The 27,649-nt window shown below is 43.0% G+C and overlaps 1 protein-coding gene across 2 annotated transcripts in view; it reads left to right on the top strand.

Annotated features, from left to right (window-relative positions):
* Nucleotides 1–8,693: 8,693 nt before the first annotated feature.
* The window catches only part of HAS2 (hyaluronan synthase 2), a 35,903-nt gene continuing 16,947 nt past the window's right edge, over nucleotides 8,694–27,649 (top strand). Inside the window, exon 1 of one of the 2 annotated variants that reach the window (XM_088149002.1) lies at nucleotides 8,694–9,268. In XM_088149002.1, coding sequence (XP_088005128.1) covers nucleotides 9,239–9,268 — 30 coding nt within the window. In that variant the 5' untranslated portion in view covers nucleotides 8,694–9,238. The remainder of the gene's footprint in view (nucleotides 9,269–27,649) is intronic. The other variant, XM_007425841.3, reaches the window with a different exon arrangement.

Consider the following 27,649-nt stretch of genomic DNA (forward strand, 5'->3'; position numbering starts at 1 on the left):
ATATGTAAGGGACAGAACTTACATTGCAAAGCCTGCTTCATCATTCTGACAGAGCTGTGAGGATCTGCAGGCGCTCTCCAAGTAGCTTCCAGGATTATTGTTATAGTGCAGTAACTTTTTAAAATAGAAGGTATTAAGGAGCTTGCAAACATTGCATTAGTTCCAACCACTTGAAATAAACTGGAGTTTGAAGCAAGCCTTTCTCAAATTAATTTCTTAATCCCTGTCTTATATTCGAGTCTGCTGTATAAATAGGATCAAAAACTTGCTAATTCGGGTTACAATTAAGTGGCATTAAATGACTTTTGATGGTATAATATAAAGGGTATTCAATATTTTTTTTATTAATTAGCCTGAAACCCCCCTAAATGGGATATTTTTGAAGGGAGACAATACGCTGGTTTGGAAGAGAAGAGACTGTCTCTTGACATTACTATACAGACAATAAAAATGTGAGGCGCCAGTGAAGTTATAAAATCATTCAGGCAACAAAAAATTGAATTCATTATTTTCATGATAGTATTAAGTATTCAGAGAGACCATGCTTAATCTCTAAACACATTTTGATAAAAGTTGAACTGATTGTCTGAAATAGGGACTTTGCCTGCTGAGATGACAGTTTTCTTCAGAAGTGATTGATGTAATCTCTGTAGATATCAATTGCATCAGTAGATCAAATTATTGACCTATACATTACATAAATCATGTTATTATTAAATGTCTTTTGCGCAGAACATCTACACCTCAAGGTCCTTCTGTCAATGTATCTGTTCTTCCTCCCCAACAGAAGTGAATTCCAAAAATTCGTCATTCAGTTTATTAACACATTGTTAACATTCACTGTTTTTGCTCCTAAGGCCTTTCAAAATTATTAAAAATCAATAAGGTAATTAACAGAATATTTAACAAAACAATATGAAAATCAAGAACATTCTGATGCATCTTAAATTATACAAACTTCAAATTATACAATGGGTCCAGATCTTGTCATCTCTAGTTTTCTTTTATTATTCCATCATTTATTTCCGGAAAATGAAACTGTTAAGGACAATAAGAAGGAATAGCTAGTCAGTGCCTTTTGCCTGTTCATGCAATAGTACTAGCTGTCCATCTGAAAACATGCAGGAGATGAAGAAACAGCTGAATTTGAAAACCCGGTAGCTAAGCTGTTTCACTTTCATTTCTCACTAGAAGATGAACAGCATTTTGATCTTTTTGGAAGGAAACTTGTAATGGGGCATCAACTATGGGAAAAGCAATATATTGGGTAATCCTGTAGGATGTGTGTGTGTGTGTGTGTGTGTGTGTGACAGGGAGGGAGGGAGGGAGGGAGGGAGGAGGTTTTTTTTTTCAATGTGCCAACTGTACAAGTCATCCATTGTTATACTTCATCTGAAATATACACTATTAGTTTATCAACTGCTGGTCAGCTTAGATTCCAGATGGCTGAGCACAACCAGCCATTTGTGATGTCATACTTTGTCGTTTGGCATCAATTATTCATCAAGTACCATTTTATATGGCAGGGATGGCCATCAAACCAGATGTTGTCAAACAGGGCCAATAATGAGGGATGATGGGAGTTGCAGTCTACAAGGTTCTAGAAGGATGCTGAACCTGGAGGGTCAGTCTGTGTCAGATCTTTGCAACTGGAATCCAAATGACCCCAATAAGGAGAGGATGAGAATGAGAAAAAGGATGGATGTGACAAGAGAAATTGAGTTGGGCTACAAAGGAAGGTTCTCACTGATTTTAAAATTCAGAGTTGTAAAGAGGTTTTGTTATACCAATAGATCCCGCTGGCTGCCGGTACTCCTTATGATGATGAGAACAAAAAGATAAGAAAAAGGATGTTTTATGTATAATGAAAATAAAAGATGCTTTTCATCTTCTATGCTTAATTTACAGATTCAAAAAAAAAAAAAAAGAACAAGTTCTGGAATTACTATCTGCAGATACAACAAACTGACTACAGTAATAACTTGAAACAGAATTGGCTGATCACCCTCCTCCTGTTTGACAATTCACACCTCTTAGTAGCAAACTTTATGTGGAATGTATCCTATGATGAACACAAAGCTTTGGTGGTTCTTTCTCTGAGCTGTCAGACTGTCAGACTATCACCAGGGTTTTGAACCATAATTGCCCTCCCTTTAGTCCGTAAAAACACTTGACGCATTGTCAGCAATTTATAAATGTACTGATGATCTTGCCACTAAATCAATAACGAAATTGCAAAGAGAATACATAGGGCTATCTATATGAAAATGGTTTGAAACAACTGTTCAGCTTGCCCGCCTCCCTACAAAGTTACTCCACATCATCATTTAAGAAAGTAACCTAGTATTAATTGGAAATTTTATTCCCGATGTGATTTGGCATAACAGTATTTCTGTATTACTACTAAGAAAAGTACAGTCGAGCTTGACTGGAAGGACTCTTTTCTAAGATATTTGTTCAATTTCTTTTGATACCCATTTTATTCCTCTAGCATTCTTTACATTTGGGACAATATGATGAAGAAAGAGGGAAAAGTGAGCTGGGGATCAGGATGGGAGAATAGGAAGCAGATGACCAGAGAAGTCTGTATGCTATTGGGGAAAAAAAAAAATACAATAAGGCAAAAAAGGTACCTGATCTAATCAAACTTAAGCACATTAGCCCTATGGATTTTATAAAAACCAGCATGCACATACTCTTTCCTAATACAATTAGACATACAATACAATCCAACATGTTTTTACTTGGAAAGGAAAACCACTTCCATCTATTGCCAAGAAAACTGCATGGCTATGTCCATGAAATTATCAGGATTCAAGCTTGAATTCAGGCCATCTTTACCTCTTTAAACACCATGAATTCAAGTGAGACTTGCTTCAAGTAGGATGCACCCTAAGATGCCTTAACTTTGGCTGAACTATATATCTTCTTAACTAGAACGCTCACGACCTCACAAACATTGCCTATATCTGGACTCAATTTCCAGTAAAAATGAACATGTTATACTGTTAGGTATATTGGTTCCTATCACTTTATTTGTACTTACAAAGGTCAGCACATTCAACACGATGCAACATGGTCTCCTGCAGTTGACCATGACCATCCATGGTCTTTGCTCTGCAAAAACGGTAGGCCTATCCTGTTAGATGCTAACAGGCAAGTTACTGTCCATTACCTTTATTTTTCAGCTGGAGTAGAGGAAGAAGAGCAGCCACCAATGCAGGGTTGAAGCCAATGAGTGGAGTGTGGTGCATGTTGCATGGAAAAAAAGTGACATTTTTGACAAAGAGCGGTAGGATTGCTCAGTGGTGGGAGAAACCCAGTTTGGGAATTTTGAAGGTAGACACCAGGTCAGGGAGAGCTGCCTTAAAAACTAACAACTTTATGGTGCCTTAAGCTGAAATGTGTCAGTCTTAAGGTGACAAAAGAGCCAGGTATCTCTGTACAATCACACCTATCACATTTTGCCTTGAGCAATATGACCTTTTGACCTCCTCTAATCTTTCCTAACCAAATCTATTCAAAGGAATCAGTCCTAAAGATACCAAACTAGAAGCTAAGATCTAGGCAGCTGAATTAAATCAAATGTTTGGCAAGTAATTTACTCAGAGATCAGCTTGTCTTTTTTCCCAGTCTCTTTTTCAATATCTCCTTCCCTTTTGGCACTTGGGAGACCCTTAAGTGGTTTAACAGCATTTTAAATAGCTTGGCTTGTCACATCCTGAGCAAATTAACTGAGCTCTTCCAGGAGGACTCAGATAAGCTCTGGGCATAGGATTTCCCCAGGTGCCAGATCAGCCCAGAGTGGGGACAGCCCTCCTCAGTTACTTTAACAGGAGAAGGACAATCACACAAAGGAGGTTCAGAGTGTCATAAACCCAACCTGCCTCTTGGCAGACCATTGTAAAGTGTGACCTGTGACTTTAGGGAAAAGAAACGAAGTGGAACACAGCCTCCTCCCCAAACAGTCCACTTTTACTTCCCACCAATGTCAGAGGAAGAGGCTTAAACATTACAAATGCTTCAAACCTGGACTCATCCTTGTGCTAGCTTGAGCCAATCCCCTGTCCACAAGATCTCAAATGTTAAGGCTGCTTGTCCTTTCGCAGAGCATCTGTGGCCATCATTATGTGCATACAGGGTTGTATCGCGCCGTTCTGCTTCTTTTCCATCTTCACTTTCTCTTGGTTGGAGCATTTTGTTCTCCTCTAATAAATGTCTACAGACCTTTCCCACAAGTTTATCTCTGTCATCCAATCTAGTTCATCTTTAAGTAAATTATTTGTGATGACTGATTTTTTTTAATCTAGTGAACCAACTCTCCCAGCTGAACTTTATGATTCTTCACTGAAGGCCATTGCTGTCCATTAATATACCAATCTGGGAATTCAGGAATATATCTGGAAGGCACCAGAAAGCTTGCCTTAAAGACTAATAGATTAGCTTGTGTCTAAATAAATGTGTGACTCTTTTGTAGCACTGTTCCTATTGTTATTCTTTGCTGCAAGAAACTAGCTAATCCTCTGGAAATTATTTTATATGCTACATATACCCCTCCTTTTTCCATTCTCTAGTTTTAGCTATTCACAAGATATTTACTGCACATCTCTCTGGTCAAGGCAATTAGCAGAATCACCATTCACAAAAAGATTGCAGGCAGATAATAGAGAATAGCTGCAAATATTCAACAGCCCTCTGCCAGCATTCACTGAGGCCTTCAAGGAAGGTGTTGTTATCATCAGAAGCAGTTTCAGCAATTCGTTTGTTTTGCATCACATCCTTTAGCCCATGCTTAGTGGAGGCCTGGACAACCTGTACTACACCAAGGCAAACAGCCCACAGGTCCCACCCTTGCTGGCAGGAGGGCAGCAGCCATCACTGTAGAGCAGTGTTCTCAACCTCAGCAACTTTAAGATGCGTAGACTTCAACTCCCAGAATCCCCCAGCCGGCCAATTCAGGGTTTCAATTCCCCAGCCGATTCAGTGTTTCCCAACCATGGCAGTGTTTCTCAACCAGTGTTGAGAAACGCTGAATTGGCTGGCTGGGGAATTCTGGGAGTTGAAGTCCACACATCTTAAACTTGCCATGGTTGGGAAACACTGCTGTAAAGTTTCCAATAATCAGTTTCCCTCCAATATTTGAAGTCTGGACTCCTGAAGTCTGAACTCCACATTTATAGAGTTCTTTTCATCCTCCTGCCATTATTTAACTGCTTCTCTTCCTCCTTCTGCTTCTCATCTCTGTCATCCTCTCTTTCCCCCACTAGGCTTCCACATACAATTCACAGGGATGGTCTCATGCAGTGGCATCCATGGGATGAGGGTGCAAAGTGGCAAGAGGCAGGAGTGGCATTCTCAGTCCGAGCCCCACCGCTTTAGTATACACACACCACATGCACAACAGGGGCAGAACTTGGATGGTGGCACCAGGCCCACCATCTAGCCAACTTTGCACAACCTCATTGTGGAATCCAACCATCCTGTAAAATCTCAGCTGCCCATTATGTATTTATCATGATGATGTTGTTAACTGTTGTTGGCTGCCCAGAGTTATGATTTTGAGATGGGCAGCCATTTCTATTGAAATAAATAAATGAATAAATTAAAGTTTTGATTACAAATTGTGCCAGAGATATGTCAGATATTTCAGATTTCATGCCAGGCATGGCAATAAAGTTAAACTCTCCAGATGCAAATGTTCACAGATGTAAGGTGACTAAGTATGTTGTTTAATTGTGGCCAAGATGGAAGCTATGCACTGACAGAAGATCTGCCTGTTGCAAAAATTAGAAATTAACCCCTTGTATGTCTGCTGCAGTTTAAACCATCGGTATTCCTTCATGCCATTTAAACTCAAAATCATAAATTTGAATTTCTCTTCCTGGTTTTGAGACTGGGAAATATTTGCTCAGTGTTTAAATAACGCTTCGGTTTAGCCTGAGAACTGCTGGTTCCCACCTCACCAGCTTCAGCCCTTCCACTTCCAGGTATCCTTCAGATGTTTTAGGACTACAACTCCCAGCTTTCCTAGAACAGCCATGCACCTTGAGAATTCTGGGAAGCGAAGTCTCAACACAGGTAGAGGGTGGGGGTAGGATAATCTGGGTTATGCCAGGTCTGGATTCTAGCATGCTTGCACAATTGTGACCTTGCAAATTTTTTTTTTTTTTTAAGAGGGGAGGAATAAATGTCACACATTGATTCAATTCTTTCTCTGTACGACCTCATTTAGAGTAACTGCTTGAAGTGCCAGCAAATATCCGAGAAAGAAATCATTTATTCTGAATCCCTCCTGGACAATCTTACAGGGAGTCTGCCCATTTATTAATAAAGGAAATGTCAGAGAAAAGATTCACGCACATTTAAGAGTGAACCAGATGCTAAGGAACCTTGGCCATTGACTTGAGTTGGATGGGCCCCAAGAGACGCAAATTGATACATGCTTTTCACTCGGGTTTACCATCTGCATATATTAACAAAAATAAGCAATGCCACAGCCGGAACATGGACTTATTACAGGGTTTATTGTGTTTTTCAACAGTGCCACCTGGTGGTGATTCATCCTCAAACTTGGCTGTCGGGAGCAAACTCCAAATGAATTTCCCCCAAATTGGGCCAGAATACTATAAATGAGATGGAATTAGATTTTATTTGTTACCTGGCTATAACTGAGGAGAAAAATACAGCTTCTCATGACTCATGTAATACCAATGAAATCAGAAATTGTGACAGAATTGGCAATAGGCGTGCTGGCTGGGGGAATTCTGGGAGTTAAAATCCACGCATCTCGAAGTTGCTGAGTTGGAAAACTCCGGATTAGCCTCTCAACCCAGCCTTCTTCACAAAGTTGTTGTCGTGAGAATGCAACGGGGGAATAACCCCTCCCATCAGCTCAAGTTCACTGAGAAAAGCGGGGTATCGAAGAAATAATATCTAAGCTTATATTACTTGGTATATCGGATACGGTTGGGTGAAAATGCAGGAAGTGCTTTGAAATAAGTATGGAGCTTTACTGCACACTGTTCTATGTACACAGGCTGTCCAGGGTTGGAAAACAGAAAAGCAACATCACCTGAGCAAAGCCATCATCAGGGGTCATTGGGGAGGTGTACTCCCTGTCTCCCTGTGCCTCTTAAAATCAGAGAGAGAGTTGGAAGGATCCTAAGAGGTCATCTAGTCCAGCCCTGTTTAGTGCAAATCCACTAGAACACCTCTGACAGATGAGCATCCGGCCTCTCTCTGAAGACCTCTAGTGAAGGAGAGGTCCTGACCCTACATATGGTTTCACTGGCTGACCACGCACACGGTCAGGAAGTTGCTCCTGCCATTTAGTCCCATTCATTCCAGCATTCCTCAATTTTAACTCCCCGATTCGGTGGCTGCTGTGCTGGGTAATAGAGAATTAGGTCTTTCCACCATCAAGATCTGAAAGGTCATCACGCAGAAGAGGGCAATGACCTTTCAGATCTTGATGGTGGAAAGACCTACCGATTTCCATCCATCTGCCAATAAAAGAAGCTTGCTTCCTCTCCTTTACCTCAATTTTCTATTTCATGCATCGCTGGCATGATTAGGACTTCTTTTACAGAAAGGCCATTGGGGCTACAGGATAGAGTGGCTCAATGGCTTGGTTCCATCTGTTGATAAACAGACGACTATTCCAATGCTTGCTTTCCTCTTCCCTCCAGGCTCCTTTTTTCTCTTATGTGGCATCTGTTAGATTGCAAATCTGCAAGCAATGACTGTTGTATATTGTTAATGTCTAGCCAGCATTAGAATGTGTGGGTACTTTATAATATTCCCCTAATAAAAACAAGAGGACCTTAGGACCCCAATATAGTCCTGCTCCTTTGTGCTAATCCTTCTAGAAGTTATCAGCTCAGTGAGGCGTGAATGAGGCGCTTCCACAGATGAGAAGACCCACTAAGATTTGAGACCCTAGCCACATCACAGACGCTGGAGAAGGGAAAACCCCTTTCCGTGTGATTCTTACGCAAAACTGCAAAAGGGATTCAGAATCATCTCCTGAAATATTCCAGTTTGGCTTTCTCTCTCCACTTTTTTCTAAAAACAAACACTTCTTCTCCAGTGTCTGGTGGCCTTTGCAGCACGAACTGTTTCCCCCCCTCTCTTTCCAACTCCCTGTACACCCTTCCAGTCCTCTCCTTTGCTATCCTGCAAAGCTGGGCTGGATCAAGGAAGCCGAGGCGATGGGCATAAAGCCATTCTGATGAATTAAGTGCTGGTCATCAGCAATCCCCCCCCCCCTTAAAAGACGGAAAGCATCGGAAACCTGGATTTTCTACCCAGCGTGCAGCAGAAATCCTTTTACAACCTATACTTGTAATGTGAGGGGTGGGGAGGGAGACCCAGCGAGGGCAGGGGAGGGATTTCAAAAGACCAGCCTTGCCTCCCCTCTACACGAAGAGGAAATCAGGTGGTAATAACATGCGTGTATTGCATTTCTTGACGAATGTTTGTAATTAACTGTAATTGAATTCATTCGTTTCCACTGGTCCTGGCTCCTGGAGCCTACACGCTGCTGCTGGAAAGTTCCCCCCCTCTCCTTCCTCTCTTCCTCTTCTTCTTTCTCTCTCTCTCTCCCCCCCCCCTTGCAGGAGTTCCCTCCTCCCTCCCCTCCCCTGTCTCTCTCCACCCTATTAAAACAACCTCCAAGCCTCACTTGTTTTAAAAAGACCCCCTTAAGTTGGAGGAGAGGCAGAATCTGCCGTCTGGGAAGAAGGAGACTGCGAGGGGCAGGGAGAGACAGGAGGAAGACCAGGAGGGCAAGGAGCAAAAGACGCTGCGCGACGCCTGGAAAATAATAGCCTGCCCGTCGCCGCCGCGGCTGGTGGAAGCTCGAGATAGACGCTCCATTCAGTCCAGGTCAGGGAGCCGCGAAGTCCTCCTGATGCGCCGGCCTCAACTTTTCTGCAACTTTGGCTCCGGGCGCCTGCAGGACTTCCGCGCCAGCAGGAGTCGGCCCGCCGTTTAATATCCGCGCAAGACGGTTTGGCGAGGAGCGGGGGAGCTCCTGAGATTGTGGGAACTGGGATCCTGTGCGGCTGAGAAGGGACCCGCTGGCCCTTTTCCATGGTGGGGAGGCGAGCTGCACCCAGCCTCGCCAGAACTCTCCCGGGAGAGTAAGTAGATTGGTTATTTCTTCGATCTGGGAGGTGGGAAAAGGAAAGGCGTCTCAACAGCAAAAGCGCGCCGTCGGCCTCCGGGGAGATCTTGGATGGGCCGGAAGATCCAGAAGGGCGGCAAGGTGAGTGGATCCCCGGATCATCATTTTAGTTCTGCTAAGGTTTGAGTTCTAACGCCGGGGGGAGTTCAAGGAACCGGGAATAGGGGGGGAGGAGTTTTTTTTGACAAGAGAGATCTTCCCGGTGGGCGCGGGAGTGTCAGAGCCGTCGAAGCGAGGGACCATTTCCCCGGGAGGGCAGGCAGATCTCTGCCCCGAGGTGTGTACAGTCCGTTTTTAAGAGTTGAGCGCGGCGGCTGCCTGTTACCTGGGGCGATTGATCTTTCGAAGATATGCAATTTGAAAGCGCTTTTGCTCATGCTTTTAGGGAGTAGCCTGCCAGCTCCCGATCTAAACGGCATACCTGCGCTCCTTTCGTTTGCACGGCCTCTTGGATGCGAGACTAACGTTGCGCTGACCGCTTGTTAGGGCAGGGATCGGGTAACGCCAACCTCCGAGAGGTACCAAATCCGGTGTAGGTTCAGCAAGACTTCTTGCTCAGAAAGGCTCGTCTGCTGGGAGGATCGGTGTCGCTGCCCTACCTGAACAGCACCTGAAAAATCCTCACCTTTTCTCTGGTATCTCCTAATACAGTATTTCTCAACCTTGGCAGCTTGGAGATGTGGGGACTTCAGCCATGCTGGCTGGGGAATTCTGGGAGTTGAAGTCCCCACATCTCCAAGCTGCCAAGGTTGAGAAGCACTGTCCGATATATACCTAGAACCTCCTCCCTATTCCTCCATCCCCATTTCTGCTAATAACCACTGCGATCCTAGGGCGAACATCCTGACGCGCGACTGGGAGTCGAGCAGTCGGGTTTCTTCCAGCTTTACTGCAGCTTCCCTTTCGGAGGCTTGGAAGACCTTGATCTGCTTCCAAAGCTCCGAGGAGAGGCAATATCCCGGAAGGCGGTCGTTTTGCTCCCCCCCCCCCCCCGCTGTCTATCCAAGTTGCACAGACATACACTGTAGCTATTTAGTCGCTTGTAAAAACACGAAGCGTGATTTTTACCCCGCCCTCTCCCTTTTCCCTCGTTCCAATGGGTGGGTGGGGGGAGGGCGAAGGGGCGGGGCCAGGGCGCCAGAATCCCAGATGCTCGGGAAGAAAGCGCGGGGTCTGCTTTAATGCCCAAGGCGGGGGCGGCAGACATGCCCAGGTAGCTTGTTCCGGCAGAAGCTCGCTCCCACCTCTTCCGTGGCAGGCGAAGCGTGGGATCCTTATATCCTGTCCATAAACACACGCAGCCCACATCCATGCGTAAAGGCGCCCTTCGGTCGAGCTCGACGGCTAGCGACCCTGCAGGGTTCTTGGCACGCGTGTGCTCGCGAGGGCAGGAAGGATCGGGTGCCTAGATCTCCCTCAGCCCGGAGTTTTGGCTTTCTTTCAAATTCCCCACTCAAGGCAACGGGGCTTCCCAGGAGATGTATCTGGGAGCGCGCACCGTCGCTAGGGCCGGTGTTTCCGACGCTGCGCCGAGAGGCAGCGGTCAGCGGGGGACGCGCGACCCTCTTACGCGCCCTGTTGCCCGGGCCTGGAAGGGGGCCGTGGCGGCGGTGGGGATTCGGGGGAGGTGGGCGCTTGGAAGAGGAGAGGCTGCGGAGGCGGGCGGAGCCCCGCTTAGGAGTGTAGGCAACCGGGTCTCCCCGTCTAGTAAAGCCGAGGAAGTCTTGGGACAGCTGGGAGAGGCACATTTATTTTGCCGTAGGGGGCCACAGCCCACTCAAGCCAGCGGAGCGCAGAAAACCGGGCTCGCGTGGGGACTCGGGGCTCGGTGGTCCCGTTTCCCGCCGGCGATGCCTCGAGAAACCGTCCCGATCCTTCAGGTGCCGCGTGCGCCTTCGCGGCGGGAATCGCGCCGCGGCTTGGAGATGCGCCACCGAGCCTGGGCGGCGTTGCAGAGGCGCGGCGGCTCAAACGGGGGAGTGGGTGTCTCGGGGGAGGGGAAGCGATGCAAGGCCGGGGAGGCGAAGACCTACGTGGCAGCCGCTCAGAAGCTCCGCTCGCCCGGGGAGCCGCGCTCTCCTCCCCCCGAGGGGGGCCGGGCGAAAGCGCGGCTTCGGAGGGGCGAGCTGGCCCGCGGCGGCGGCGGCGGCGCAGGGCTCCGCGATGCCTATCTGCCTCCCCTGGATGGAAGCCACTTTATTGTTCGCGCCCCACCCACTTCGCCTCCGGAGTCGGGCTCTCGCCTTCCCTTCGCCTCCACCCGCCGCTCCGGAGAAGCCGGGCCGGGGCGCCCTTCCTTGGGCCACGCGGCGCGACGGGAGGGGGCGGGGGCGCGCGCGAGGGAGGCTAGTGGAGGGCGCTGAGTTTTCAGCCACGCTCTCCAGGGGTTTCTCCCGGGAGGTGCAGGGCTGGGGTCGGCCGGCAGGCGAAAGACCCGGTCTGCCCTTTTTCGATCGGCGGCGATCGTTGGAGCAAACGCAGGGTCCGAGCCGCGTCTGAACGCTTTCCCATGTTCCCCACTTTCTCTTCCGCGGAACGAGGGAAAGGAAAGGAAAGGAAAGGAAAGGAAAGGAAAGGAAAGGAAAGGGCGCTAAAAAGTCCCGAAAAGGAAAAAAGAAAGAAAAAGAACCCGCTTGGCAGGAGAGACCGCCAATGAATAAATAAATAAATAAAAACCCTGGGAATGCCGATGATGAGCTCACTGAATGGAACCTCCCGCCTCCCTTTTATGACCTAATGCCGCACCCTCTCCTGATTGGCTCCGGTCATGTGGAAGGGGTTCCCCAGCAGAAGCAGAAGGCCGGATTTTTTTTGAAAAGAGCTCTTAGTGGGAACTTAAACTTCCTTTCTTTCAGCGGCTCAGTAGAGGGCTGCACGATATAATAGGAACCTTGTAGCTGGAGCAGTTTTCATAGAAAAAGGCTTTCCCATTGAAGTACCGGTTATAAGGAAGGATGTATACAATCCATGGATTTTTCAGCTGCAAGAAGATTAAGAAGAGATTTTTCAGGGCACCTTTATGAGAAAGGAAATTCTTTGGAGTTAAATGAGCCTTACTCTTGTTTTGGTTGGCCAGTGGCTACAATTCTCTGTTCGGATACTGAAATCAGATGATTGTTTCTTGGCATTTAGAGTATTCGGGAAGAAGAGTGCATAAAACTGACAAATAAAAACAATACACTTGAACTGAGGGTTCAGAATATCAGTAGAAATAAATCATGGCTTTTCTAGTTGCTTATTATTCATCCAAGTATGCTGGTTAATGTAGCTTGAACCTAAGAATATTTTAAATGGGTGAAAGCAGAATTGTTGGTTCGTTAGCTTGTTTTGATGATATTTTAGAGAAGGGAGAATCGTAACTTTTTTTTTCAGTGAAATACATACCTTGATGTTGAATGGTTTTCCTAGTTCAGAGTTTGGAGTATTTTTCTACCTCACACTCAGGGCTACTCCCTTCTCTGGCCTCAATAAACCAAAAGCAACTACATTGTACTCACTGGTATGGAAGAGTGGAAACATGCACCTTTGGAAAAGCAGAAGGCTCTGTCTGAGCATTCTTGCTGCAAGAAATTCATTCAAATCAAGTACTTGGGACTAAATGTTGAGTAACCTGGTCAGGCTCGGAGCAGTAGAGAGAATGGTTTTGTGGAGTCCTTGGGGTTCTCTAAGCTTGGTTCTTTTCTTGCAAACGTTTCATTACCTGGCTAGGTAACATCTTCAGTGCTAAAATGGGATGGGGTTTGCTCTCTATTTACGTGCTGTGGCCTGCCTTGCCAGTGCTGGTAAGGGTGGGGGTTTTGTTTACTATCTTCACTTTTGTTCACTATCTTCAGCTTCACACTTTCAATTGATAGGATCCATATTTTGGCTTCCCAAAATTACTTGGATAAAAAGTATATGAGAAAGATAAATAGGGAGGGAGATGGTTCAGAGACGAGATCCTTTGATCCAGCTTTCTGCAAGCATCCTCAAGATGTGCTGGGGCTCCATTTCCCAGAACTGGGCAACCAAGGGGACTTCTGGCAAGAAATTCTAGGAATGGAAGTCCCAATATATTTGGGAGATACCAAGTTGAGAAATGTTTCATTAATTCAGAGTTAGTCAAGAGAACCCATATTGCAGTGTTGTCCAAACTTGGCCACTTTAAGATGAGTGGACTTCAACTCCCAGAATTCCCCAGCCAGCCATGCTGGCTGGGGAATTCTGGGAGTTGAAGTCCACTCATCTTAAAGTGACCAAGTTTGGACAACACTGCCATATTGGGTGTATCCTAGGATAAGAGACTAGGAATTGTTCAGTGAGGTTATCTAAAGTAGGCAACAGCTGGTTCCACCTGGGTACTTCCTCCTTCAGCTTAGATGGCCCACTGGGCTACCATGCTGGAGGGGAACTGGAAAAAGGGGAACCTTTTCCTTGACCTGCTGTAGCATGCCCACCAGTTGGGACTGTGGCTGTAGAAGAAGCAGCCAGTGGAGGTGCAGGCATTTGGAGCCTACTGCTGAAGACCACTGAGCTTCCGTCTCATCAACCTGGACTTGCTCCATCCCTAGTTGAAAGTTGAAAGATTTAAAGCTGGTCCACAAGACCAGACCAAACTGGTTTGAGAATACCCCTTGATTGGCTTGAGGTTTATATGATGGTATAAGGATGAGGTTGGTTGCAATTACCAGTTCTCACAGGATTTAGTACTCCTGACTATGTCATTATTCCCAAGGATCTAGGATAGTTAAAATATATTGAAATATATGGACTGTTCCAAGTAATGCAACTTTTTGTTACTGATGAGTTGAGATTCTGTCCATTCTTATTCTTATTCCTATTGATAGTTTGCCATTCCTGAAAGCCAAGCTTGCCTGTTCTTTAATTTGCACTTCAAACAGAGGAGTGATGCCATTCCTGACTGAGCCCTGCAGTGAAGATCATAGCATGTAAAATCTGGAAGTGATAAATGAGTAGGAGATTAAGTAGCAGGGCTGCAGCAGTAAAGCCCTACAGATGTAACGTAGCTGTTAAGTTTCTTCTCCATTGGCTGTTAAATTGAAGGCGAGAAATGCTGACAGCTATTTTATGTTCATAATGAATGAATGCGGCAAATCATTTGTACTTCAGAGATAGATTTACTTCTGCTGTTGCCAAAGGAAAAAAAAAATGCTTAGCCTGCTTCCCAGAAATGGGGATTCCATTTAATAGCAGTCAGCTAATATTTGTAATGGGAAAAAAAAGTACGTGTGGATATGTGGGTGGATGCCCATCCTCTGGAATTCATTACATTGATCTTCAGAATAGGTTGATGGACATCAAATGTTCCTATGAGCAAGGCGAACGAATTCGCACAATGTACTTGCCCGTGGTTAACTTAACAAACTAGTTAATACAAACTAAAAAAAAAAAGGAAAAGAAAAGAAAAATAGTGCAGAAAAGAAAAAAATAGAAGGAAAAATGGGAAAGAAAGAAAAAATAAGAATATAGTAAAGAAAAAGAAAATATATATATAAAGAAATTACTTCCTCCTTTATCACAAGTATAAACAATTTTAGTAACTTACCACCTTCTCTGAAAATACAACAAATGATCTCTTCTTCCCATATCCCATCTCTTACCTATAAACAAATCTTTAAAGCCTTTTTTGTTTCAGTCCTGATCAGCAAAAGTCCATTAAGGATTACCAGAGATAACAACATATCTATTTTAACCCTGATCAAATAAACCTACTTTATATTCCTTCCTTTTACTATCTTTAGCCCCTTCAAATAACATTCTAGAGCTTGATTTCATTTTTTCTTTGTTCTTTCTCACAAAATTCTTCAAAGCTATAGCAAGCGTCCTTTGTAAATCCAATATAGAAAAACTATCCAGGTCACTAACTTGGTTATCAGTATATCTTTTTTAATTATTAAGACATCAGCTAGTTTCTTTTGTATGTCCAGTGTAACATCGTTTTCCATATTATTCTTGTAGCCTGTAATTTTTAAATTCACTTTCAGATCAGTCTCAATTTTGTCAGGTAAAACGTGTTCCTCTTTCATAGTATCTTTGAAACACAGTCTATCTATAGAAGCAGACACTCTTAAAATTAACTTCTGGATCCATTCTTCAAAAATATCCTTCAATATGTCCAATGTTGAAATATTTTGCTCCATTCTATATTAGTAAGTCACATTTAAGTGTTCTTCTCCTAATTGTAGTCTTTAGTTCTTTTTAGTTCCCTCTAGTGTCCAACCTTCAAAATCTCATCCTATCATGTTTTTTTTTTAAGAATTCAAAGCAACAGCATTTTCCCATGGGAAGGATTCTTATAATTAATTTCAGAATCTTATTTCAAATCCATCTGGACCCTTAGTCCATTTGTAACTTTCCAGAATCAAAGTTGTAATCACCCTTTTGCTTTTTATTCCTAAAGAAATGTTTTTTGAAGTCCTTAAACTTGTATTTAAAACTTATTTCGCTAAGGATTGTAGGAAAATCACCCGGTGCTGTAAAACCTGTCAATCCAAAGGTTCCTAATAGTTGAAAAGCAGTTAACAAGCAATTTCTAAAAGTGATTAGAAAGGAAGTATGCAACCCAGCATCCTTAAAGGTGCCAACCCTGGGTTGAGCAAAAAGATGGCTATTCCCTTGTCTATCAAAGCTCTAAGCCCATCAGAGACTGCTGTCTTGTGGTCTCCTCATGAAGAGCGAATGTATGGAGCACTTGTGGATAATCTCAAGTCTTCTCCTTGTCCAGAGAGGAATTACGAAAAGCTGGTCTGCTAGCTGGCTCCTCATTCCAATACGGTTGCACAGCTGTCTTCAGTTTGCCATTTCTTCCCCAGAAATCCACTAAGGATGGAATCCTAAGTGTGCTGGTGGGAGGTTGGGGGGATTACACTAAAGAAACAGCTCAATCTTGAGTGAGCATACTCAGCGCACACAGAATGCAGTCTTCTTTTCATTGACTGGATTGTTGATGGATTGGAGCAACATAGACAATGACTCTCAAGCCTAAGTCCTGACCAGGAAAACTCCACAGGGCCATATTTGATTGCAGATCCCACCACAGCATTGAATTGCAAGGCTATTTGTATTTACAGTTGCAGTGCAGCAGCACTGATGTGCCTAACATTTTACAGAGGAACATAAAAGGGAAGGAAACCCAGAGGAAACAGACAAACCTAATGGGGAGGGAAATTATACATAGTAGGGTTAGTTTCAGTAGCTGGGAAGGAGAGCTTAAGGCCTTTGGAGAGGAATGGGGTTGGGGAATGGACATGGAAGAAGGGAGAGTAACAGCACTGGGCTGGATCAGATAAAAATGGAGTAGAATTCATGAGCCAGATTGTATCTTGGCTTCTCTAAAAGGCAGAATGGTATAGAAAAATATAATATATCTTGAGACAGGGAGAGTGTAGGCCCTTTCTGCCAGACTGGCTGGGACATACAGGAACTGCAGTCCAACATGTCGGAAAGGCACTAGGTTAGAGACATTAGACCAGTGTTTCTCAACCTTGGGAACTTTAAGATGTGTGGACTTCAACTCCTAGAATTCCCCAGCCAGCCATGCTGGCTGGGGAATTCTGGGAGTTGAAGTCCACACATCTTAAAGTTCCCAAGGTTGAGAAACCCTGCATTAGACTGTTTCAACCAGACTCATGAATAAGGAATTCCATGATCGTAGCTGCTTTTATCCTGAGGTGGGAACTGCTCCAGCCCTACCCCCTTCCTCTTTGAAGGCTCATTCAATTTGTGGCTGGAACAGTGCCAGGCAGGAGCTGTGACAGCAGCAAACCACCATGTTCTCAGGCTGGTAGATACCTATCACCTTCTGGATGTCAGATCGCAAGTACTAAATGTCCCCTTACAACCTCAGGGATGAAAAGTCAGCTTTGCCCTCAGGGCTGCAATCTTGCACGCCATTTGGCTGTGTCAATCTCCGTGGACTAAATTTCAGTAGCAATTTAGCTGCATTCCAGATTTTATCTTGGACAGCTTGACACTATAATCTTAATAGCAGAACTGATTTGGAAATTGCTCAGTGAATATTGTTTAGTTGGGAGGCTAATTTGTTTTCATTCCTGCTGCCTTCCACAACCTGGTGCCTTCCATATGTCTTGGCACTACAACTTCAAAGCCCATGCCGGCTGGGTAACCTGGGGGTTGTTGTCCAATAAATCTGGAGGTCACCTAATTGGGAAAGGCTGTAGCAATGCACATGGATATTAAAGTATAATTTCTGAGTGGATTTGGAAATTAAATGAGGGGGAATATGAGTGGGAGCAATGCAACATACAGTATATGATAAAAGGCTGGATTCCCCCAACCATTATCTTAATCAGACTATCATAATGAGCCATAAAATGGCTTATTTTGGCACAGCATGTTCTGTGAGCACATGAATTCCCTTTTCTTAATCTAGTTTATAGCAGTGTGTGTGAAGGAAAGCCTGATGCTGAGATTCTGGGAGTTGAAGTCCACAAATCTTCAAGCTGCCAAGGTTGAGAAACACTGTCCTAGAAGTACACATGTGTACCATCACCATGTGGCCTTCTAAATTCTGCAGGCTTAAACATGGAGATTATTTCTCAATACATTTCTAGACATCATAGGTGATCCTTGCGCTCTGGTGGTAACTTTGGAAAACCCTTTTTAAGGATAGTACAGAACGGTTATGTAGAGAGAAACTGTTTCTGTTTATCCTCTTTATGTTTTCTCATTTGCCCCATCTGTGTCCTCTCCTCTCCTAGAACTTCATAGAGCTCTTAATTTGGAACTTGGGGTTTCACTGTATACTTTCGACAACCCAAGAATCTTTGCCTTACATGCCAGACTGCTTTTGAACACTGCGTGCTTTGTAGGCGGTGGAGCTGAAAAGTCTGAACGAAATTTGGCGATGACCGGAAAGTGAGGAAGCTGCTGCTATTACACAGGGAGAAAACAGCTCTTGGTAATCTTACTATTCAGAAGTGAGAGTGAAATGTGAGTGTGATGAAGCTTCGGGACGTAGGCACATCCAATGAGCATCCTAGAGTTGATTGAGTAGAATAAAACTAAATTCATGAACACCGAGGTGCTTTCAAAAATTATTGTGGATAAGCAATTGTGTATATTGCAACATTTTTTTCTTCTCTAAGTCAAAGATGCCCTTGAGTCAAACTTAAGACTTGGTGACTACATGGATACAACTATGCAATTTCCTTAGCAGTGGTTTGGAAGAGGTTTGCCACTGTCTTCTTCCAGTATATTTTTCAACTTTCTGTCTAACCTCTAACCCTGAAGTTCCTTGGAAGACCACCATCCATGTAGCAACCTAGCCTGATCTGCATCCCCTCCAAGCCTGAACAAGTGTGGCCACCAGTTAAGCCTATATAATACCCTGATTTGAAAAGGTGGCTGAGAATTGGAATTGTATTATTAAGTCCTGAAATAGCCAAACCAACCTGGTGCATTTCAGGGGTATTAAACCTACATATCTGGAAGGCACCAGCCCGCTATAGGATGACTAAAACCTGGGAACCTAGTTTTATAAAGGTCTACTCTCTTTGGATAATGATCAAATCCCAATACTTTGTGTTCTTCATAAAAAAAAAATGGAGCTATCACGTCCCAGCATTTTGATGGCTTCATTAAAAAGCACTGAAGTAAAGAAAAAAGCTGATTGAGCTTTGTTTTAAGTCAGTGGCAAAATTTTCCCTGAGTTCAAGGCAGCCAAAATTACATCTGTCAGGTTGATTGGAGTCATTGGAAATGCTGGGCTTAATCAGGGATGCCCAGGGCCTTTTTCACATGACCATTTGGTTCAAACAAATAACCCTTCAACTCACCTTCAACCTTTTTTGTTATTGCTGCTTTTTTACTTCGTGCCATCAATATGTCAGGAGCTTTGCAAGACTAAATAAACCAACATCCTGATAAAAAGCTTTGCGTCTAAAGTGAAGGGAAGGGAGGCTAAGCAAAGAAGGGTGGGAAAATGGGTGTTGTTTTTTAAATGTCAGTTTATTTATTTGCAGTGAGGGGTGTGTGTGTGGAATGCTTCTTATCTAGCATTTGTTGAACATCTCACCACTGGGAGATGGGTCCGATTTGAATCTGGAGTGCAGATGCTTACTTTTCTGAAGAAGAAGACAGCTGAGCTCCACATAAAGACAAGAGGCAGAAATACTGTCCTAATTCACAAGAAAGGATGGTATGAATTTAGTATGGCATACCTGATGGATGGATTTTATGAATTCATATCTAGGAACTGGTTTATATTACAAGGCTGAAGAAGATGTACATATGACTCCCTCCTACAATTCGTTGGTTAGATAGGCTGAGAGTGAGTATCTGGCCTAAAGTCCCCCAGGGTGTTTCAACACCTGAACGAAGACTTAGATTTGGGTCTCTCCCATCTTAGTTCAGGGAAAGGCAATGGGGCAGATTCTCTGCTTCATTCGAATCCCTGCCAGCCATCTCAGTGAAGTTCATCCCAGTTTTCTTCCCCATGGGCTACAATAGGAGGAATGTGCAATGCAGGTAGTCCCCAGGTTAAGAATGCCCAGGTTACAGACATGCCCCATAGTTAATAACAGAGCCTATTGTAGCAAAATTTGAGTTAAATACACAGTGATTTTGAGTTACGTACACAATGGTTCGAATTAATTACACAATACTACTTATATAGTATGATACAATAATACTGTTCTGGCTTACATACAAATTCAACTTAAGGACAGACCTTGGGAATGGAACTTGTTCTTAAACTGGGGGCTATCTGTATGTCAGCTCCAGATCTACCCTAATCAGTCCCACTGTGGGCATGGGAGGCAAAGACTTAGATTCAATGGGTCCCAAATGGATTTTCTCTGCCCAGAGAAAACTCTATTCCTGGGCTGGGGGCCATCGATAGAATTATTAAAGGAAGGATCTCACTGACTCATATGCCATGAGCCTTCTCTGCAGTATAGCGGACTTCTCCACCATCACTAGCACTCTTCTGCTGGTGGAGGCCTTGGTAACCTTTTCAGGCTATCAGTGTGAGTGTGAAACCTCTTTCAGATGGATGTGCAACTCCACCTGGCCATCAACATGGGTGTCCAAGGGCAGCTGGATTATACTGATATTGAGCAAAGAAGCACGGCTATTATCTTCCTCTTCTGTATTGGTATTATTCTGAAGTCTCTGGGATATTTTCTATACTTGAGAAGCAACTTCTTTCTCCAATGATGCCATTTTCTAACTGAATTGAAGAGTAGGGGTGGTGGTGGTGATAAGGCATTTCAGACAGGATTCTAGAAGTTATTGTGAAAAATAGTTACCTTTATAAAAACATGCCACATATTTAAAACCATGGTCTAGACAAAGGAGATCTCCATGCTTTTCCTGTTTTAAGCAGTAAATGTGGATTTTCTTTACCTGCTCTACCTATTAAGCTGCCTCTATGTGCTGATTTAACATAGTTCTCAATCCCCATTTCCAATTGCTAAAATCATGTCTTCTTTTCCGCAACTGGTTAACACACCCTTACTCTATTCTCATGACTTATCCAGTCACCTCCATGTTTGTTTTACCTTGGTTCACAGATGCGGGCACTTTGCTTGATTCCTCAGTACTTGATGAAGCATCCTGAATGTGCGAATATACTCCATTGCCAAGTATTGTGTCATCATGGGTGACATGAAAATTAAATCTGTGGCATTGTATCTTAGATGTCATATTCAGATGTGCAAATTGTATCTGGACTAGTTCTTAATGATTCTCCAAACGATTGATTAATTGATTGATTGATTACGTGCCATCCAGTCATTGTCCGCTCTTAGCTACCACATAGATAGATTTTCTCCATGGTAATGGAGAAAATAACCTGGTTCTTCAGCTCTTCCAAAGTGCACTCATGGCTACAGTAACTGAGTCCATCCACCTTGCTGCTAGTCGACCTCTTCTTTTTCCTTCCACCTTTCCCAGCATTAGAGCCTTCTCCAGAAATCTCCAAACCTTACTGTTTTTTTGTTTTATGGATTGTAAATCGGATAAGGCTGATTTATGCTCAGTTGAGGGCAACTAGATTTGAACCTGCTTGTCTTTTGTCACATGTCACATCACCGGACATACTGTTTGGACTGGTTTCAAAATACAGTTGTTGTGAGTTTTTTCAAGTCAAGCAAATGGCATCTTGAAAAGTGGTGTCTTTTCAAGTCAAGCTTTTGTTTGGGTTGATGCAAAGGGTCCATCACAGAGATGTGAAAACAAAACATTATTAGTAGAGAGTCTCTGTAGCTCAGGGTTGATCTGTTGGGTTCTTGGTGCTCTCTCAGCTTGGCTGTTTTCCTGCTGATGTTTCATTACCAGGCTAGGTAACATCATCCATGCGTGGGAAAGTGGAGTTTGTCGGGCCGGGCAGGCTACTAAATATATAAATAACCAACGTTATTAGCCCTTCGCCTCAAGCCCAAGGCCAACAAAGCTAATTGACATCTTATTATCTGGCAATAAAGATGATGAAACGAGTGTTGTGATGTCACACCCCTAGCTCCTTACTGATTTCTGTAATTTATCTACTACCTGAAATCTGCCAAACTCTAGGTGGCTTCCAGAATTTCCAATCTAAAACACAATACAAAATCCATTTACTTCAAGCATATAATCCACACAGTCTCACCGCCATTTAAATACTAAAAATAATAGCTAAAAGTACCTACTTGCTTGGGATGGCATGATGCAAGCAAGAAAGGGTGTCATGATGTCACTCTGCGTGTTTCATCGTTTTGGCATTATGGGTCGTAATGGATGGCCAGGCAGCTGGAAGCCAAGTGACAAGCACTAATGTCGAAGAACCAACAGCTGGCTGCGGATTTTGGACATGACTATGTAGCTCCTGATCCTAACTAGCCTGGAAAAACTTCTCAGTTACAAAATCAGGAACTGGCTTTTTTCCTCCCCCTACCCCGCCCTCACATTAATTTATTAGATCAGTGTATCTCAACCTTGGGAACTTTAAGATGTGTGGACTTCAACTCCCAGAATTCCCTAGCCAGCCATGCTGGCTGGGGAATTCTGGGAGTTGGAGTCCACACATCTTAAAGTTCCCAAGGTTGAGAAGCACTGTATTAGACTGATATTCTACCTTCATTTTGTATAACTCAAGGCAGCATACCTAATGCTCCCACCTCCTATTTTCCCCACAAAAACAACCCTGTGATGCGGGTTGGGCTGAGTGAGAGTGATAGGCTCAAAATCAGGGAGGACTAGAACTCAGGGTCTCCTGTTTTTAATCCAGCACCTTAACCACTGTGCCAGACTAGCTCATCAGATGCCACTTATGAAATTTTGCATCTCCGCCTAAACTCCACTCTTAAGGTCTCTTCCTTACCTTTTTAATTCCTTTGCAAGTGGGCGGTCCTTTTGGGCCTTTGACTGAAAAAAGAGTTATTTTTCCCCTTCTGGCTGCCAGTTTCACATGGATTGTGAACAGCTGATGATGAACATTGTATGGCTGTAATTAAGTAGCAGCTTTTTTCCCCCCAGCCTTTCAAAGAGATGATCCTTCAGTTTATATGAAGTCAGAGGGCGTAACTATAAAATCAGATGTGGCCAGCAGATGGTGTGATGAATATTATCAGCGTGTGTATATTATGTGTGTAAGTATATATATATATACATACACACACACGCTGATAAATGCAAAGAAAATATGCATAATGTAACAGGAGAAAAAGAGGATCAAGGCCAGTGAGGCCTCTCTATGGTATTTTAAGGTTGTTTAATTCTGGGTGAATTCTCAGGTGAAAAGTTCCATCTTTATCTTGGATGCATGAATATATCAACTTTATTAAGGTCACAATTCCAAACTGAGAGATTGGAGAGTTAAGTTCCACTGAATTTAGGGAGTCTCGTTTCTGAGAACATCTGCACAAATTGGATTAGAGTTAGGTGGTTAAGCTAGGATATCTCAAGTGTTGGATAGCCATTAAAGAGGTCTCCAAAAGAGGACAAAAGACGAAGTAGACTTGGCCGACCTGATTAACATCCATGGGTGCAACATTGGAAATAATGACAATTAGTTCAAATTCAAAGAGTTACAGTAGTTCAGTATATCTCACCAGAGTGAGGAAAACTGACCTACTCAATATGCTTAAGAAACACATTTGCTTAAGTTTCTTTATCTTTAAACTGGACTTGGATCAAACAGCCTTTCAAAGAGAAGAAGCCTTCAAAAGATTGTCCCTCTGTGAGGCAGGACGTGTCATCCAAACTCAAGGGTTTGTGGCATGTAATGCGACAGATGCATTTTAGAACTATTTTGTAATGTTGTGAGGATTATATATGATCACATACAAGCAAAGACAGCTGGGCTCCAGTAACCCACTTTTGGAACTTGCAACACTTGTTCCTCTGTTTATTTGGAACTGCCATCAATCTTGCTGTTCCAAGCTGGATGCTTGGATGCTTCTATATTGTAACTTTGAGAGCATCAATTCAATTTTAAAGTTTAGGGCAATCTGAAAAAAGATTTGGGTGTCTGTAGTCTGGATGAAAGAATAATTATTGTGATAATTAAAGCTGAGAAAATTATTCACAATAGTGAATACCAAGGAATTTGTAAACATGGCCCCTTTGGATATTGAATGAAGCCTAGTTTTTATAAAATATTAAGTGGTTGATTTTCCTTGTCTGATATGTAAAAGAACTATAAGAACATATTGCCATTTGTTGCAATCCCCCCAAATGTTTGAAATAATGGGGAAATCCCTCTGGACGTCTACTTTCTCTGTTGGTTGATTATTTCTCCAGAGCAACTCACATGAGCATTAGGGGTCTTGACTTCCATGAACTTCTTCTTGGAAAAATGTATTTAAACACATAACATAGTGAAAATAAAGTATTTCCCCCCATCCAGTTTCATGGATCCCCTGAACTCTATCTATGGACCCCATGTTAAGAACCCCTGCATTATATTTTTGATTATCCAATTGCCTTAACATCCTAAGCAGGATGTGCTAAGGACAATTAAGTCTGTAGATCAGTGTTTCTCAACCTTGGGAATTTTAAGATGTGTGGACTTCAACTCCCAGAATTCCCCAGCCAGCCATGCTGGCTGGGGAGTTCTGGGAGTTGAAGTCCACACATCTTAAAAGTTCCCAAGGTTGAGAAACATTGCTGTAGACACATTCAAATGTATTGGAAAAGAGCAAGTGTTCATTGCATCACTGCACATATGCATAGAAGAATGTAAATGACTGCTTTTTAGGGTAGTCTAAGGTTTTGCAAACTTTGCCGAGGTTTGTTTATTTTTCCAAATATTGTCCTGAGAATTTTGGCTATGGGGCAATTTATAAGGACTAAAAAGAGCAATGCCCTGTTTTAGATCTGTACACTGGTAAGCAAAGTAAGAAAGATGGCCGACCTTTCTTAATAACTTAAAGGCAATTTAAGTTACCTTTAAGCCAATCTAGGCAATATTACTAAGGACATTTCCTGAATAGATTTTGAATGAAAAACACACTTGCCAACTAATTTGGGGAGGGGGAGGGGAAATTTAACAGTGCTTTGCCTGCTTGATCAAGAAATATTATTGGTGAGTGATCAAACGTTCTGAATACCCCATATCCATCATATGGTTTTCTCATTTTGTGGGAAATAGTTCTTGGACCAAAGATCTCATGAAGAGAAATACTATTAGCTTTCTCTTAAGCCATTCCCATCATACAATTTCCTTTGGCCTGGGAAAACTTTGGCTGAGATGTTAGCAATGTAATGCAGCTCAAATCTGAATCAAAGCCTAATGCTTACATAAGTATCCATATTGAAATGTTTCTTGAATAATTGCTAGCAGAAATGCATGTTTCCTAACATAAAATAAGCATAATAAAGTAAATAGGCTTTTCTTATGAAACCATATAATGCGTTTTGACTTTCATCCTGATTTGTCAAACCGATGAGGGACTCCAGCTGGTTGGTGGAACTTCATCAGCTTGTACAGATTTCATTAGGATTTGTTCATGTTCAAGATGAGTTGATTCCTGGTGATGTGCTGCATATTATTCCTAGTCTCATCTGAAAAACCAGCAGAAATTAAGTACTTTAAAACTACTATGTTCTGATGCAGGTAACTTTCATTCTGATGCACACAGCAATGTGTTTGTAAGACACATTCAGCTCCAGGAAAATGAGGGTGGGATTTAAACTGTATTTAAACATAGGATGTATCTATGTGTAAACATAGAATGTATAGTAAGAATGCCTATAGTCAATTTAAGTTACCTTTAGGCCAATCTAGGCAATATTACTAAGGATGTTTCCTCAATAGATTCTAAATGAATCTATGGATGAATCATCTCAGATTCCATCTTTATATTTTAATGTTCAGAGAAGATACTGTAACCCAAAGTATAAAAAGAATGAATGGTGATTTTAAAAAAAACTTCCAGTTATTTCTTTGTTAATCCTGACTTATTAAAGAAGTTAACTGCATCTAAGACATGAAGGATATTTCTGATTCTTGCTGTCTTCTCCACTAAAGTAGCAGTGAGGTTTCAAATAGAACTTTGAAATATTTGTTCATGGTGCCATGCAAACTTCTGCATGTAATTCGGAAGTAAGATCCACTGAATTTATGTTCAGTTTTAGGCAATCTTACTTGTCAGTAAGTAAGCTGCAGACTGAATAATGGGGCAATTCAGAGTAACTATGCATCAGGCTCAGCTACAAGTCTTGTTTCATTTGTTACATTACTCACTGCAGTGGTCTCTTAGCATCTGACTGCTTGTAAGGTCTTGCATTCTGGTTAGGTCATGCATAGCATAGAGTATTTAACCATTATAGATTCTGGAGACTGGCGGATTCTATTTCAAGTGCTGTAAGGGCTCAGACTATATATAGACAATCCTGTCTTGTTTCTTTTTCGCTGTTGTATTAAGACCATCTAATAATAGTACAAGCAACATGGAGTAATATAGCCAGGAAAGTTGCTTTATATATCAAGTTTTATATAGTGAGGAATGTTGTGCAGCGCTTTGGATTCTATTCCAAAAAGTATTTTGGATCAAATCCAGAGTTCTCACTTGAGGTACAAATGACCAGGCTCAAGTTAATGATATTTTGAACACATGATTCAAAAACATAGCTCTCTGGAAACGTCTATAATTCTGGGAAAAGTGGAAGGAAAGAGAAAAAGAGGATGACCAGCTGCAAGTGGATGGATTCAGTTATAGTGGCTATGGGTTCACTGTTGGAAGGTCTGAAGGGCAGTTTGGGGACCCAGTGTCCTGGAGAAAATCTATCTATGTGGGTTGTTAAGAATTAACACCAACCTGATGGCATATCATCAACCTGTTTGCAACTCTTTAGAACAATTAAGTGTTTTCCCAGGACCATGTGGAAGCTGCAGAGGGCCACTATGAGATCCCCAGAGAAGAGGTGGGTGCTTTAAAGAGTTGTAAACTGGAATTAGGTACTATGGTACTGTACTAGTCACTAGCTTTGTACTTTAAACCAGGATAGATTCCTCACTGCGCTGTCAATCGTCAGTTCACTCAGATGAACCAATTACAGCGGTACCTCTAGTTACGAATGCCCCTCACGAATTTTTCGAGATACGACCAGCTCCGGCCCCAAAAATTTACCTCTACTTGCGAACTCCGCCTCGAGTTACGAACCAGATCCGCGGCCATTTTCCCTGCTGCCACATGGTCGCGGCTTCCTGTGGGCAAGATCGCGGTAGCAAGGAGACGTTCGGTGAAGCTTGTGGTATTTTGTGGCATTTGGAAGGTTTTTGGTGTGCTTGTCAGCATGGCTCCAAAGAAAATGCAGAGCAGGCTGGCAACTGACTTTAGACAGGTTTTTCCCCAGAACTGAGCCTGCAGCTAAGAGGCAAAGAAGAGAGGAAATCCCTGAAGGAGATCTCCCCGATGTCCCTTTGGAGGGGGACTCTCCCTCCAAACAATAACTGCCTCCCCACCCCATTCTCCCTCTTCATACTATGCTGTACTGTACTTTTTTTTCATGTTTTTGAGGTTTAAAAATAAAATGCATATGTTTCAGAACTGTTTAGCCGTATTTACATTGAACCTTATGGGGGAAATTTACCTCGGGGTGCGACCAAATTCGGAGGGCGGATTAGCCATATTTACATTGAATCTTATGGGGAAATTTGCGTCGTGGTGCGACCAAATTCGGAGGGTGGAATGGATTAACCGTATTTACATTGAACCTTATGGGAAACTTTACCTCGACTTGAGACCAACTCAAGTTGCAACCAGAGTCATGGAATGGATTAAGTTCGTAACTAGAGGTACCACTGTAATGTTATGTCGAAGTCTGGCTTTCAGTTTCTGAAATGACCTTTCCCTGTAAAGAACTTCCTCTTTTATTACTTTATCTTCAGGGTGCTTTGAGATTTTTTAAAAAAAATCTTGGTAGAGTTTTTTGAATATTCTTTATTAATGAACATGGCAGAAGAGGGTACTGCTGGTATTAGTTTTCTGTTTTAAGATGTTCTGTTACTTTGAAGCT

The sequence above is a fragment of the Python bivittatus genome, unplaced genomic scaffold (assembly GCF_059951505.1).
Source record: "Python bivittatus isolate LINGU-HERP-01145 unplaced genomic scaffold, Pbiv_v1 ctg000590_np1212, whole genome shotgun sequence".
In the NCBI taxonomy this organism is placed as follows: Eukaryota; Metazoa; Chordata; class Lepidosauria; order Squamata; family Pythonidae; genus Python; species Python bivittatus.